The following is a 14,276-nucleotide window of genomic DNA, read 5'->3' on the forward strand; positions in this document are numbered from 1 at the left end:
CATAGCAGTGGTGTTTCTCAGCACTCTACAAAATTGGTGTATGGGACTGCTGTGTACGATTTGTTGGAAATGCTTCTTCTGCACAAGTGAACACAAGCAACCACATCTGCCTCTTCTCTTTTCTTTTTGGCCCGGAGCTGTGAAAAGCACGTAGCATTGCAGTGAGTGTGTACAGTCAGTGGCAGCCGCTTTCACCTGAAATGCAATGCAGTTGCTATGGAGGCAGAATATTGAGCAGAATTAGGTCACTTCAGTACAGTTTTTGATGTGCTTGGGAAACAGAAAAGCTTGGCTAGAGAAAAATGTGGATCAGGTGAGCACGGAAGGTGCATCACCTTGTGAGTGCTCACTTTCTGTTTGACAGAGTTTGTGCATTCAGGTCATGCTGCTCTGATCTGGAATGCCAAATACTCTGAAGTGCTCAGGGAATTTACGGTAGCTAGGTGGAATGGGAGGACCGAATGTCCATCACTGGCCACAGAGTGACAGAGCAGCCTGTTGGGTGCACAGGATGATGTGTCAGCTGGTCTCATTTGTTTTGGGGTCAGAAATGGAATTGAGGTCAGCTGTTAACACGACAGCCCTGCATTTATTGAATTGCCGTCCCCTGGATGCAACTTGAACAATGCAATGCATGATAGGACGTCTTTTTTGAGCAGAGGAAGCCAAGTGACAGGGTGCTGTAGGAAATTAAGACATTTTTCAAGAGCAAAGGTTAATAGTCTGTGTGAGGGGTACCAGCAGTGGGTACTGCTAGTGGTAACAGTTCTTCCCCATGCCAGCAGAATGTTACATGCTTTAAAGTTATTTTGTTTGACACAGAAGATTTCTCCCATGGGTTTAGCCCTTCAGAAGGTGCTGAACAGAGATCAGGCTAGCTGGGTCTTATCCAACTCCCCCCTCCTGCCCCGTTGCATATCCAACTGTTCTAGTATCATTATTCATGAATGATTTCTCACATCCCAAATGGTTCCTCAGAACCTTCAGTGGCTAGTGCAGCTCAGAGAATTGAGGGGTGTTTTGCATACTGTCCCTGCCCCACTCCTATCACGTTGCCAGCTGCATTCAATACCAGCTGCAGCTTGGGGAATATTTTTAAGGGTACCCCCCTCCCAACCCAAAGAGTATGTTTCAGTAGCTCATCCACAGAGAACTGAACAATGGAAAGATCTGTTTTTCTTAGTATGGTGATATTTAGCATATAATTGAGAAAAAAGAACAATAGCTGCAGCACTGGAGCTAGTTTAAGCTGTGGTGTGTGTTGGGTGCAATTTGCCAATTCATCTGCTCAAACATGGCTTTTCTAAACCCATCTGAACCTTAGCCACATGGCTTTTGGAAGGGGAAGCATCCTCAGAAAATGTATAGACTTGTTGTGCTATTAGAGGGTGGTTTTTCTCTCTACCAAGCCACACTGCCTGGTTTCTGACAACATGACAAGGAACACCTGAGTAGGTGATGAAGCAGATGGAGTCCAGTACTCCATCCACCTGTTGAAACTTCTTCCACTGTGTGGAGTGGGCTCTTACTGGCACTACTGGGCTGGATGGACCAGTGGTCTGACTTGGTATGAGGCACGTTTCCATGTCTAAGATCACACTCAGATTCTCTTTCAGCAGGGTGTGAGATCCTTTACAAAACAGAGATATCCCCCAGGGTTGTGTAGATTGCTCACTGCGATCATCTCTGTCTTCTTCAACTTCAGTTTGCTCATGCTCAGTCAGTGTAGCAGCAAGCACTGATGCAGAACCAGCACTGCCACTCTGGAATTGGAGGAACATGAAACTCTGTATGGATTTAGTGGCAAACTTGAAACTGAGCAAAACACTCCCCCCCCCCCCCACAAGAGACAGTTTCCTTACCATTTTAAAAAAGAGGGACATATTACATCAGGCCACCACTTCCATGAAAGAGCCTGGTCTGACATAATCAGCTGCAAGAGCTCTGCTGGAGAACCCTAAAAGCTTCTCTATACCAGCTTCCTGTTTTCTTCACTGGGTGGGTAAGTACCTCTAGGAAGAAAAAAAACCACCACTGCTCTTGCATGAACCTCTCCAATCATTTTGTTTCTACTCATGAGTTTCAACAACTGAAGCCAACATGGGTAATTGCCAGGATCACTGCTAGCTTGCCTCTGCTGTAAAATTTAAGTCAGTCTGCTTGTGGGTGGGTGACTTTAACTGCAAAGCATATTATATAAATCCAAGTTAAGGCATCCTGTTCATTGAACAGGCTTCTGGTGTGTGATGTTGAACTCAATAAAGCTAATAAGAGCATGCAATGGAATTAACTTCAGTTAATGGAGTATAAGAACATACTGAGAAATGGGATAAGCAGAAGATTCAACATATTCTTTCATACTGAAAATGCTGCAAAATGAAGCCTTATTGTTTCCCCCAAGTTAGACATATTAGAATAAGCAAGTCTTATTTCATTGACTTTTCCCCCAGCATGAGGTCCATATTACACAACAACCCACCATTGGTAGCCAGCCATGACAGGTTGTTGTGTCATCTGAAACCAGCACAGTTTCTTCAGCATGGCTTATTTTTGCAGAACAAGCAACCCAGAGAATGCATGGCTTGTTCTAGGAGTTGTTTGTCCCACTGTAGGTTGTTGTGTAACCTGAAGCCAGCAGGATAATTTTTTCATGGCATGCTGACAACAGCCTGAAAAGAATGTGCAAAACTCCTGCTGCTCACCTTTGTGATCTCACCAGTGACTGCCTTTCCACCGATGTGGAAACAGCACTTGGAAACACCATCTCTCATTGCTCAGCTTTGAACTCAACAAAGTACAAACAACAAGTACAACTGGGGTTTGTTTGTTTGTTTTTGGTCTTGGAAAATAATGCTTTAAAAATGGTCTGCCCTTCTCATGTGTGCAAACTATGCAGTACAGGGGAGACTGCATATAGGTTAAAGCTTTCATACTTGCCAGGGTCAAAGTGCTTAGCTACCTGTGGGAAAGCATGAGTAAAGGGTAAAAAAGCAAATAAGAAGGTGCACCCGGGGTGAGTGGAGACATTGTCTAGCCCTTGGCAATGCAATCTGCTCTATTTTAAGTGGTGAGCTGACAGATTTCAATGCCCTCCACCTTTGGAACACTTCCCCAACTCTCCAGCTACTGCAGAAGGGTATGATACTAACTCCCGCTCCTTTTTCTTAGCTCCGTTTCAGAGTACTTACTGCTTATGGGTACTGTAGATTCCTAACAGTACTTACATACACAGAGACACACGGAAATATGCATAAACTTAATGCTGGAAGTCAATGGAAGGGAAATGGAGCCGTTAATGAGGATCTGCAAATTTCCACTCCAGTGGCTTTCCAGACATTAAATTTGTACAAATTTCCCCTGCATTCACTTCCCAGTTGTTCAATTTGCATTCATTTCTATGGTTTTTAAAAAACTTTCAGGGAACCAGAGTACCTGCAGCAGTAAGTGCTTCTGAAAAGGAGCCAAGAAAAGGAGGAGGGGAATTAATATCTCCCTTTTCAGGAGTAGGTTGACAGTCAGGGAAATATTGAAAAGGTGGGGATGGTGCAGAGGACTATAAGTTCAGCACTAAAACTCAAGTGTATTATACTGCTAAAGAGGAGAGATTGTCCCCCGCCCCTTTTGGTGCATCTTCTGTTGTCACTTTTCCGCTCCTTTTACTGGTGCTTTTCAGTTGACAGCTGCAATGGTCAAAGGGTGAAAGTCCATTTGTTTCAGCCTGCTGCTGAGGGTTCCACATTTTCTCACCTTAGCCCAAACTGCAGCAGGCAGGGAACCACTTGATGGTGGGAAAGAACTCCTCCTTGGCCACACTTAGTGCCACCAAGTGGGCTCAATAACGAGCTCTAGCCTGTATTTGGTCTGCCTCAACATGTCTAAAAAGTCCATCTTTTTCTTGCTTCATTGCCCTTAACTGAGGTGTATATGAAGGAGCTGGCCAGGTGCTGCTTAGAGGGAGTGGGTGCTTAGGTGCAATCATGTCTACTGCCTGGGTGAGTGATATTCAACCACTTGTATCCCAGTGAAGGACCACGCTTACAATTTGGGATGTGTGGAAATCCAGCAGCATCACTCGAGGCACAGGTGGCCTTGGTGGCAGGGAGTACCTTTTGTCAGCTTAGGCTGATATTTATTTATTCATGTAAAACTTTTGTATGCCATCCCTTATGCGTGGCATCTCAGGACGGCTCGCAGTCGGCTTCATACTGATATACCAGCTTCATCCTTTTCTGGACAGAGATAGCCCATGTACAGCTATCCATGCTTTGGTAACCACTTGGTTGGATTGCTGCAATTTGTTATACGTTACCTCTGCCTGTGTTGGGTGAAAAGAAGGAATTGGTGGGTATTTGCCAGCCTGCCTGAGTCTCACTCCCAATTTGACTGTGTGCAAGGCAGTGGAGTGGATTGGATTTGGTGGGAGAACCATAATTCTTCATCAGTCCTTAAATGTACCTCCCCTTGGTTTTCAAAAGTTAGGTGATATGTATCATAGGGATACTATATGAATTAAGGGGACTAATGATAAAACAAGTAGTTCTCTTTAAATGGACATTTTCAGCTTCAAATCTGGAGCAATTTCCTCTGTGGAATGTGTGCACTTGCCAACCTAAGGGAACTGGAATTATTTCCATGATTTTGTAAGCAAACACTACATAAATAGTCAGCTTCAAAACAAATACATTCCAGGGATGTTCCTTTGCTCGGTTAATGTAGGAGCATGACAACCGTGGATTAGGTGGAGTTGGACCTTCCAAAATTAACGAGTTCGTCATGGTATCAAAATAGGGCTAAAACTTTGTGTAATTTATGAGCTCTTCCTTTGGCAGAGGAGAAGTCTGACCATGCAGTGATGGCATGCAGCCTTGGTGGTGGTGGAGGGAGTAACTAGAGCGTATAGATATTTTAACCACTTTTGTTTCAGTGTTTTCATTAAGCTTTATAGTCTTCTCATTTTTGTATTCAAGTGTTTAGGTTTCTTATTGTTGTAACTGCTCTGAAGAGAAAGCCAGAGAACTTATTCTAATCAAAAAGGCACCAGAACAGCTCAAGTAGACGATAACGGGAATCATTATCAGACTGAGTAGCACATTGCACAAGGCATGGCCACTTCAACCAGCCATTTCAATCATCACAAACATTTTACAGCAAGGAAATGTAAGGTTTTCAGCATAGTTTAGTAAGCAAAGCCTATACAACCTGACCTTGAAAAGACTTCATAATAATTACAGGTCTTGCTGTAATACAGAGGCAGGGTTATTCAAGGACAGACTGAGCTGTACTTCATAATAAACAATGCAGTAACAGCACTATGTCATTTTATTCAGAAGTTCTCTTCTAACTAATCCTCATATGATATACTCTGTTCCCCAACTCCTGCTTATTTAGAGATTCTTTCAGATAAAAACCACTGGTTTCGGCTTCTGGCCTTGAGCCAAAATAACCTTATGTAAAGGGAGGTTCTTCTTTTCCAAGTTTCTGCTGATTTGACAGTCTTATGGAGCCACCTGAAGGCACTTTATTAAATGCTTGCCCACATCTTGCTGCTGTCACCTATTAATCTGGCTTGTCTGATTGTCACAGTTGCAGAACCCTGGTCATTTTCTCGTCACAACAACCCTGTGAGTTAGAACAGTGATTGAACTAAGGATATCTAATGAATTTTATGAACAAGTGGCGATTTAAACATACTTCTTTTCAGTCAAAATCTAACATGTATCCAACTTTCTCTGTAATATAGGTCATTCAGCCATGTTCTCAATTTATATATCCTTCTTCGTTGCTAGAGTGTAGTAATTTATAGTAATGATATATTTGCATAAATCATCATTTTTATTTTAAATACATATTCTTTTCAACAAGTGACTCAAAAAATGCATACAGCAATGAAATATATGTACAAAATAACCCAGTCTACCAAATGTATTAAAATGATCAGAAAATACTAACATTCTGAAAGCAAAAATGTAGTTCCAAAAGCAGCATTACATAAAAGTGAAGAGGTAAAAGTGAACCCAAAGCTAAAGGCCTTTTTCTTTTCAGAAGGAATGAAGGAGAGTGGATGAATGGTTGGATGGACTGATCAGTGGAGGTGTTCCTTAATAGCCGAGTTAACGGCTCAGAGGCTAAAACCATAGAGTGGCAGGGCTTGGCAAATCTTGACCAAGATGGCATTCCACACAGTGGGTGCTGCCTTCAAAAAAGTCCCTCCTCCTCGTTGCTCTTGGGTGACTTCAAATGGCCAAGGAATTTGGAGAAATGCCTTTGATGAGGAGCAGCACAAGTAGTACAGGGACATATTAGAGGAGGCAGTCCTTGTGCTAAGCAGGCCCCAGTGTACTGTATCTGCAGCCAAGACTGATTGCATCACCTTTTCTGTCTCACCCCCATTTAGGTCCACTTCATTTTTCTGGAAGGCCACTATTGTGCTTCAAACTCAAGGAGGCACTGAGAAAAATGTTGTGAATCCCCCAGCGCATACCCACTGGCTTTGACTTCATGACTTTTAAGCAATGTTAAGTCCTACAGGAGAGAAATTGGTCTTACGGAAATGTGAGATTCAATGATTCAAAACGCACAGATTTTAAATTCCAACATTTTAAAGAAAGCTTGACTGTGATCTCATGACTTGGCAAAAGTAAGGCATTGCAAACCGATCTCTTTGCAAGAGTAGTGGTGCAGCTATTCTTAAAAGAGGAGGGTCTTTTTCTAAGCTAATCATACTCACAAGAATGCAGGAGAACCATTTTTCAATTTGTGGTTTCTGCATGTGAACTACATTTTACCACAACTCTGTATTTGCAGTTATGCAAGCATTTCCTTTTCACATCTTGATCCTGTGCCTTTTATTGAAATAGGATTCAGTTATCGAAAGAATGCCAAGAACCAAACAGATCCAGGACATGCTTTGAGCCAAAGTTGGGCAGTAGGGTGTTTGCACAGGATGTTGGATATGGGATAGTATAGAAATGAAATAAATAATAATTTCTCCACCCTGGAATGTATAGGAGGACACAAGAGTACTCCTTGAGCATGGATATACTCTTTCCAGGGAGTAATTTCATTCAATCTATGCTAATCTGGAAGTGTCTTTTAGGCAGGCCTGTACTCTCCTGTATTCACTATCCTCTCCTTGGCTTTCCCAGGGAATCTGACACCCCCCCCCCACCTCCTCCAATGTCCTACCTTTATCCAAGTGCATACGCAAAAGCAAAACTTGGCTCTGGATAGAACGTTGTAACATCTCTGCAAGTACCACCATTCCCCTGTTAACTTCCTTTCATGGACTTTCACAAGTTATTCCAATACATCTTTCATCTTTCCACTTCTGTGTTGCTTCCCAGCCTCTTTTGTAAACTTTAATCTACCTTTTACAAGGCTGATATGCTTCCTGGCTTCTCTTCAGATCGTATAAATCTTTGAACTTTTAGTACCACAGTTTCTAAGGGTTCTTCATGAAGATTTCAGCCTCCTCCAGGTTGAAACCCACTCTTACAAACTGAGGAACTTACTTACTGTGTCTCTTTCTTGTCTGGATTGAGTCTCAGTTTGTTAGCCCTCATTCAGTCCATTACTCTGTCTGAAAAGACTAAAATTTGTATTAGTGTTATAGAAGGAGTGTTAGGGGACGGGCCTTAATAATTTGGACAAAAACAGGAAGTACAAGTGAGTTATGCTTCCTGTAGTCATGCGTAACATCAACAGTCAAAGCCATTAATAAGTGCAGAATAAGTAAACAAGTGCAGAATAAGTAAACAATCCAGAGACTACATTGTATCTGGGGCAGGGGATTGAATCTGATGACCCATCAAGCCCTTCTAAGACTACCCAATCAGAGTGAAGTCTTTGTTTTCATCTAATTTATTATCTTTGTGTGTAACTCTGCCCTTTTTCTTTCAAGCATGTAGCTTTGTCTGTTTGATTGAAAGCATGAGAATACTGAGTACCTGACAAGCAATTAAACTCTTTAGTTGTAAGAGGAGGATTGTGGCTCTTATATCTCTTACCTAATTGGCACAAAGGCTAATTAAATTTATAACAATTAGAAGCTTTACAGCATTCTGAGAATTTGCAGGGACTCTTAGATTTTTAGGCTGCTGACTTACTTTTGCAATCTGAAGCAGATACAATGGATGTTGATAAATAGCTGACTTAATAGGCACTTGCGGCAGTGTTTCCATAAGGATAAGGCTACTGTTTCTGTGAATCATGCCGGCAAATGATTCAGTCAAGTCCTTGGGGACTTGGTTATCTGCACTAAATGACAGCCATTTTCTTTTTATTACAGTGCAGACACAGATTGTGTCTCATTGGTCTCTGCATTTGTGAAGCATTCCCTGTAGGGTAGTGGGGAAAAGTACTGAGGGCTTTAGGGAACTGTGGGATTCTCTTATTTAAAACCAATAGGTTTCTAGTCTTCATGATTCTGGAAGGAAATTTAGGAACATATTATGCTTCTTTAGATATTCAGCGAGGGAACATTCCTGGTTGGTATAGTAGCACAAGTGCTGTCCTGCATGGTAAGCCAGTGAATTGGGTCTTGCAACATCTACCCAGGCTGCTTACCATTATCAGATTCTGGGCTGCCTTGATCTATTCAGGCTGCTCATTGGATCCTGAAGACAGAAAGGACAGCTCTTTACCATGTTGGAGAGTAACTGAACTCAATCATGAGAAGCTATTGGAGGACACACCAACACAAGCTGGTAGTGCATATATTCTACCTTCTTCTGCATCGTCATAGGCTACTGGACTTTAAAATAGCCATCAAACAAACGTAGCCACATTACTGGATCTTGGTACTAGTGGGCTATTAACCATGGAGAGCATGAGGAGAAGCAGTGTGAAGCTGAACAAAAAGCAGTCGGAAAATCGGTCCAGGGAAAATCAACCCATTAGTGAATATAGCCAAGGTAGCTATAGTCCCCATTGTAGTTTGACTGAAATTGTCCTTGGTAAGATCACATAAGTAAGATGAGAGGCCTTGTTCCACATCACTTCTCATACTTTGGTTAGACCTGAGAAGGCACAGAGAACTTCTTCTGTTATAGTTCCCACTCTCTAGGCTTCCCTTCCTAGAAGATCATGATTATTTCCTTACTGTATTTCCTATGTTTCCTCACTCTACATAATATAAATATGTAAGAAGAGCCATGCTGGATCAGTCCATCTGTCCATTGTTCACAATAAAGAATAGCCATATCTCCTTTTTTCACCTTCTTTCTAAACCAAATCACTCCTTGTGCTTGTAGCCATTCCTCATAGGGAAGTTTATCCATCTGCAAGATCATTCTGGTTGCCCTTTTCTGCAATGACTTTTTCAGGTGCAGTGAGCAGAACTGTGCACAATATTCTAAGTACACCATAGATTTGTGCAAGGGGAATAAGATCTTGGTGGTTTTATTTTCAGTTCCTCTCATAATTATGCTCTAACATGAGCCTTCATCACAGCAGCAGTGCACTAGGTCAACATTTCACTGGGTTGTCAACCACAACCCTAAGATTCCTTTCTTGGTCAGTTACTGCTATCACAGATTCCATCATCTTACACTTGAAACTTGAAATGTCCCCCAACATGCATTACTCTACACTTGCTTATATTAGACAGCACTGTCATTTTGATGCACATTCTCTCAGCTTAGATCCCTTTGGAGCGCCTCTTAATCCCTTTTGGTTTTAACCACCCTAAATAGTTTCTTGGCATCAGCAACCTTGTCTAATTCACTTTTTACTCCTAATTCCAGATAAATGATGAATGGGTTGAAAAGCACTAGTCCTAAAGCAGAACCCTGTGGAATCTCACTGTTTACATACCTTCTTTGGGAGAAATTACTATTCATTCCTACTTTCTGTTTTCTATTCTTTAACCAGTTACTAACCCATATGAAGAATTTTCTTTTTATTCTGCGGCTGCTAAGTTTGCTCAAGAGTCTTTGGTGAGAGAATTTGTTAAAAGCTTTTTGGAAATCCAGGTTTCTTCTTTGTGGTCTTTGTGCATCACACATATGGACTCTGTGTTCCCACTTATTCCATCCATTCCATTTGACCGCCATTGTGCCTAGATTGGAATCGCTTCTTTCCTCACACTTGCATATTTAGTGTTTTCTCGCAGCTCTTTTCTCTCAGCTTCTACTTAAAATACCCTTTCTTTGCTCTTGTCACAAACACACTCTTCACTATTTATCTATTTTTAAAAAAAAACTACAAAAATGTTTTTTTCCTCCCCTCTTTCTGTCTCTTGACATTGCATCCCCTACTGAGTTGGCCCTGCCTCCGCCTTTTTCCCACCCTTCCAAAGTACTACAATGGTGTCCTTGGTGGCATAAACCAGGTAAACAGTACCTACTGAATCACCCCTGTCTGTGTGGTTATTGGCACTCTCAAAGAGCTGTAAAAGGTTGGTGAGACAGAACTTAGCTTTGTGGAAGCCATTTACCTTTTCCAGCAGGTGTAGCTTTCTTCCAGTTTACCCAGAACAGGCATTAAGCTAACCAGTCTCTAATTTCCCAGATCCCATCTGGATTACTTTTTAGAAATTAATGTTTTGTTGGCCATTCTCCAGTCTTCTTAGCAACATGTTTTCTCTTTCTGTAAGAAAGTTAGTAATTTCATATTTGAGCCCTTTAGGAACTCTGGGATAGATACCACATGGGCATAAAGATTTCTTAATTTTAGCATGAAAGATAAAGGCTCATACACTCATAATTTTAAACATACACAATTTATATAGGACAATTACAGAAGAAAACAATGAATGTGTTTCATGAGGGTGAAAAGCCTGCTAGAGCAATAATATGTAACATACGATAGTTGCCCAAGCTTCAGTTTGCTATAAAGCTTGGACGACTTCTTTTCTTTTCTTCTGGCCAGGGCGACTTCTTTTCTTTTATAACTTCTTTTATATCGTTTATATTTTTTTATTTATTTTATATTATTAATTTTAATTTTATATTGTTATTTTTGTATTGTGTTGTAAGCCGCCCCGAGGCTTCGGCAAGTGGCGGCATAGAAATGTTCTAATAATAATAATAATAATAATAATAATAATAATAATAATGCATATCCAGCAAAATGGACAGATCCAACAAGTCTTATGATCTGTCTAAGCCAAATGTCGCCTGCCAGCCACTCACTGCTTCATCCTCTGCTTTTTGCAATCCAGTGAAAGTGGCAAAAAAGCAAGAAAAGGAAAAGCAATATGGTTGCTGGCTTTTGACATCAGTTGAGTGTAGAGATAGACACACAAACAGCATCACTGGAATTCCCAAAGTTCCACTTGTTCAGTGTGATAGTGTTAGTTGCTGGTGCTCTTAAGACCATTGGGAGCAAGTAGAAAAGATGTTAAAATTCTGATCTTGTTTATAGACGAACAGTGCAGCTTTTACAGCACGGTAAAGCTATTAAAAGCATTCTCATGATGGCCATGCATGTGGGCAAAGGCTAGCAAGACATTCCTAGACAGGTTTTTTGACTATCCAGAGGGCTTAACACTGAAATTGGGTGCAAAGGTAAATGCAAAACATTTACCGGCATTCTTGGAACTGCTTTCAGAGTTCCAAATGGAGGAGATTTTTCATAAAGTTGTGCTGCAGAAAGGGCAAGAAGGTAGAAGCAGTTTATCAACTGAATAAGATAATAGAACATTAGAAGCTGCTTTATACACATTCACAATCCTCTAAGTCAGAAGCTGCCTGTGAAGAGCCAAGTTGAAGAAGACTGGTCAACACCGACTCAGAGCAGCTCTCTAGAGTCTCAGGAGTGTATGTTCTCATCATGCACAACCCATCATGCACAAACAGGATTTGAGCATGAAAAGAATGTGTCTCCTGATGACCTATAGCATCCTCCTTAGAAATGGATTACAAATGTTTGAGCACAAGTTTTACAATGGCAGTTGGAACACCGAATCAAGATTTACATTCTTTTGTATCATACTGTGTAGATCATGGGTCCTCAAACTACGGACCGGGGACTGGATCCGGCCCTCCATGCCCATTTGGACCCATCACGCATGCACCCACGCCCATGCCCACCGCTGCCCAACTCGCCCCGCGCATGGTGAGGCAGCGGTTTGCTCGCTCAGAGAAAATGATCTCCAAGTGAGCCTGCCGCTGTCTTGTGCACCTGCCTTGTGGCACATGCCTGCCCCCCCTCCCCTTGTGGCATGCGTGCACCTGCCTGTACCTCCCCCTCCCCCCCCCCCCCCCCCCCCCCGCCCCCCCCCGCCCCCCCCCTTCCCCCCCCCCCCCCACCTCAGCGCGCCCCACTGGCACCACCTTTCCGGCCCGCGCCCAGCACCGGCACCTTTCAACTGGCCCCCTGGTGAAAAAGTTTGAGGACCCCTGGTGTAGATCATCTGGCCCATTGTTTATGATGGAAACCTCACCGTACAATAGACTTGAGTCCAGGCTGGCCTGCTCTGGATGATATGTCTTGATTTACCAAATCATGATACAAACACACTTTTTGCTATGTATGAAACCCCTTCACTTCTCCTCCATTTCATCTGTAATTAAACTAGGAAATTTCTAATTTCCCCTGTGCCTTGTTTTTTTGTATAAACCCAGAAACTATGCTTACCAGTTTCAGCACAAGCCAGGATTTTAAAGAGGGTCTGAAGCTTATCACAAAACACGTAACCAACAGTTTGGACAGAATGAGAAACGATAGTTCAAGATTTCCTGGTTAAATCACAACTTGTGCAGAGGGACTGAATCTGCAGGAAAATGTGCATTCATATGTTGATATATTAAACCATGTTAGAACTATCTGAAGTGAGTGTTTGAGAGTGACTAAATTTAAAAATGAGGGTTGGTTATGCTTTTATTATTTATTTAAGTATTTTATAGACTGTCCATCTACTGGAGTCTCTATGGGTTACAACAAGCTTTTGTCACTGCTACCTCTTAGAATGTCTCCTGATGAGCTGCTCAGAAGAATATCAGCACTTTCTTTGTCTGTTGTTTAGGTTGCAGTTGCTCCTTGGTGGTTGCCTGTTAAAGGAGCTAACTGGAGGCACCCGGAAGGTCCTGATTCTGATATCTCAAACAGGTGAGCCCGTAGAGCTATTGAGTTTCAACTGGCATTTCAGTGGCTGGCACACAGGCACTTTTACAAAACTCAAGTGTATCTCAGGATTTTAAAATTATTTATTTATTTATTAAGACATTTTTATGCCGCCCCATTCACCAAAGCCTCGGGGCGGCTTACAACATTAAGTTAAAATACAAACATTAAGTTATAACCTTAAATTAAAATGTTTGTAGAGTGCAGACATAAAGTTAAAACACAAAAATAACAATATAAGATAAGTCGCCCTGGCCAGGTAAAATCCAATATTATTAACAATTAAAATGACGCTTAAATATCCCCAGATCCATGCTTGTGGCATCAGAAGAAAGTTTTTGTTTGACAAACCACGTATGGCTTAAAAAACCCCTCAATATTTGCTGCTAGATGGGACAAAGGGCACCCCAGTGCACAAAGAAGTTGATTTTTAAAATTTATTTCATGCTGGGAGTGCTCTTTTGTTTACAGAAATAAAACTATAAATGCAAAGTTGCTGAAATGCATGGGCACTGTTGACTGCTGTGCAGGTGACAAAAGTCTTCCAATTATTATGTTATAGATCTGCTTTTGTGTAAGTTCTGCAATAACAATGGTAAAATTGGTACACTTCCTCAATTTTGAAGGATGCTTTCATTATTCCAGCTGTTGCTTTTCTTTATTTAAAAAACGAATAAGGAAGTATCTGATTTTTTTTAACTTTTTACAAGGGAAAAAACATTTTTGAAACCTAGTTATACTCTTCTCAATTGATGAAGGTTGCATTAATTTTGTTTTTGGGTATCTGTACCCCAGTACAAAATATAGCTATCTCTTCAAGATCTCTCTGAGTAAGGGCATCTATTTATTACCTGTGCTTTCCCGTCCCCATCACCTTCCTGTTCGTTCAGTACATTTAAAGTGGGTATGTGGCTAAAGAATACTTCGTTGCAGGCTGGTAAGTCTGTATGGAAGAATGTTCCCATGTGCCATTAACTTATTGATTCCCATTGCCATGTAGATGTGCAAGACACGGATTTAGGGCTACTGCCATTTCTGGAAGGATCTGTTGTTCTCAGAGGTCATTTTATATTGTGACCCTATAAGGCTGCAGTGCTATAAACACCTACAGATAAATTGCATTGGATTTGGTAGGACCTACTTCTCCATAGAAAATACTGGATTCTGCTGTCAAGTGTTCAACAGGTAGAAATACATATTTCAGAAAGATG

At 41.5% G+C, this 14,276-nt stretch overlaps 1 protein-coding gene across 5 annotated transcripts in view; it reads left to right on the plus strand.

Annotated features, from left to right (window-relative positions):
* SUMF1 (sulfatase modifying factor 1) overlaps positions 1 to 14,276 on the plus strand; it is a 77,323-nt gene that overhangs the window by 28,120 nt on the left and 34,927 nt on the right. For all 5 annotated transcript variants that reach the window (XR_006416783.1, XR_006416782.1, XM_044451903.1 and 2 more), the window contains exon 4: positions 12,968 to 13,050. Coding sequence is in view for 3 of the 5 variants with exons in the window: in XM_044451903.1 (XP_044307838.1) it covers positions 12,968 to 13,050 (83 nt within the window). In the remaining 2 variants the exon portion in view is untranslated. The remainder of the gene's footprint in view (positions 1 to 12,967; positions 13,051 to 14,276) is intronic.

This window comes from Varanus komodoensis, unplaced genomic scaffold (assembly GCF_004798865.1).
Source record: "Varanus komodoensis strain SLA01 unplaced genomic scaffold, ASM479886v1 scaffold6_4, whole genome shotgun sequence".
NCBI classification, from domain to species: domain Eukaryota; kingdom Metazoa; phylum Chordata; class Lepidosauria; order Squamata; family Varanidae; genus Varanus; species Varanus komodoensis.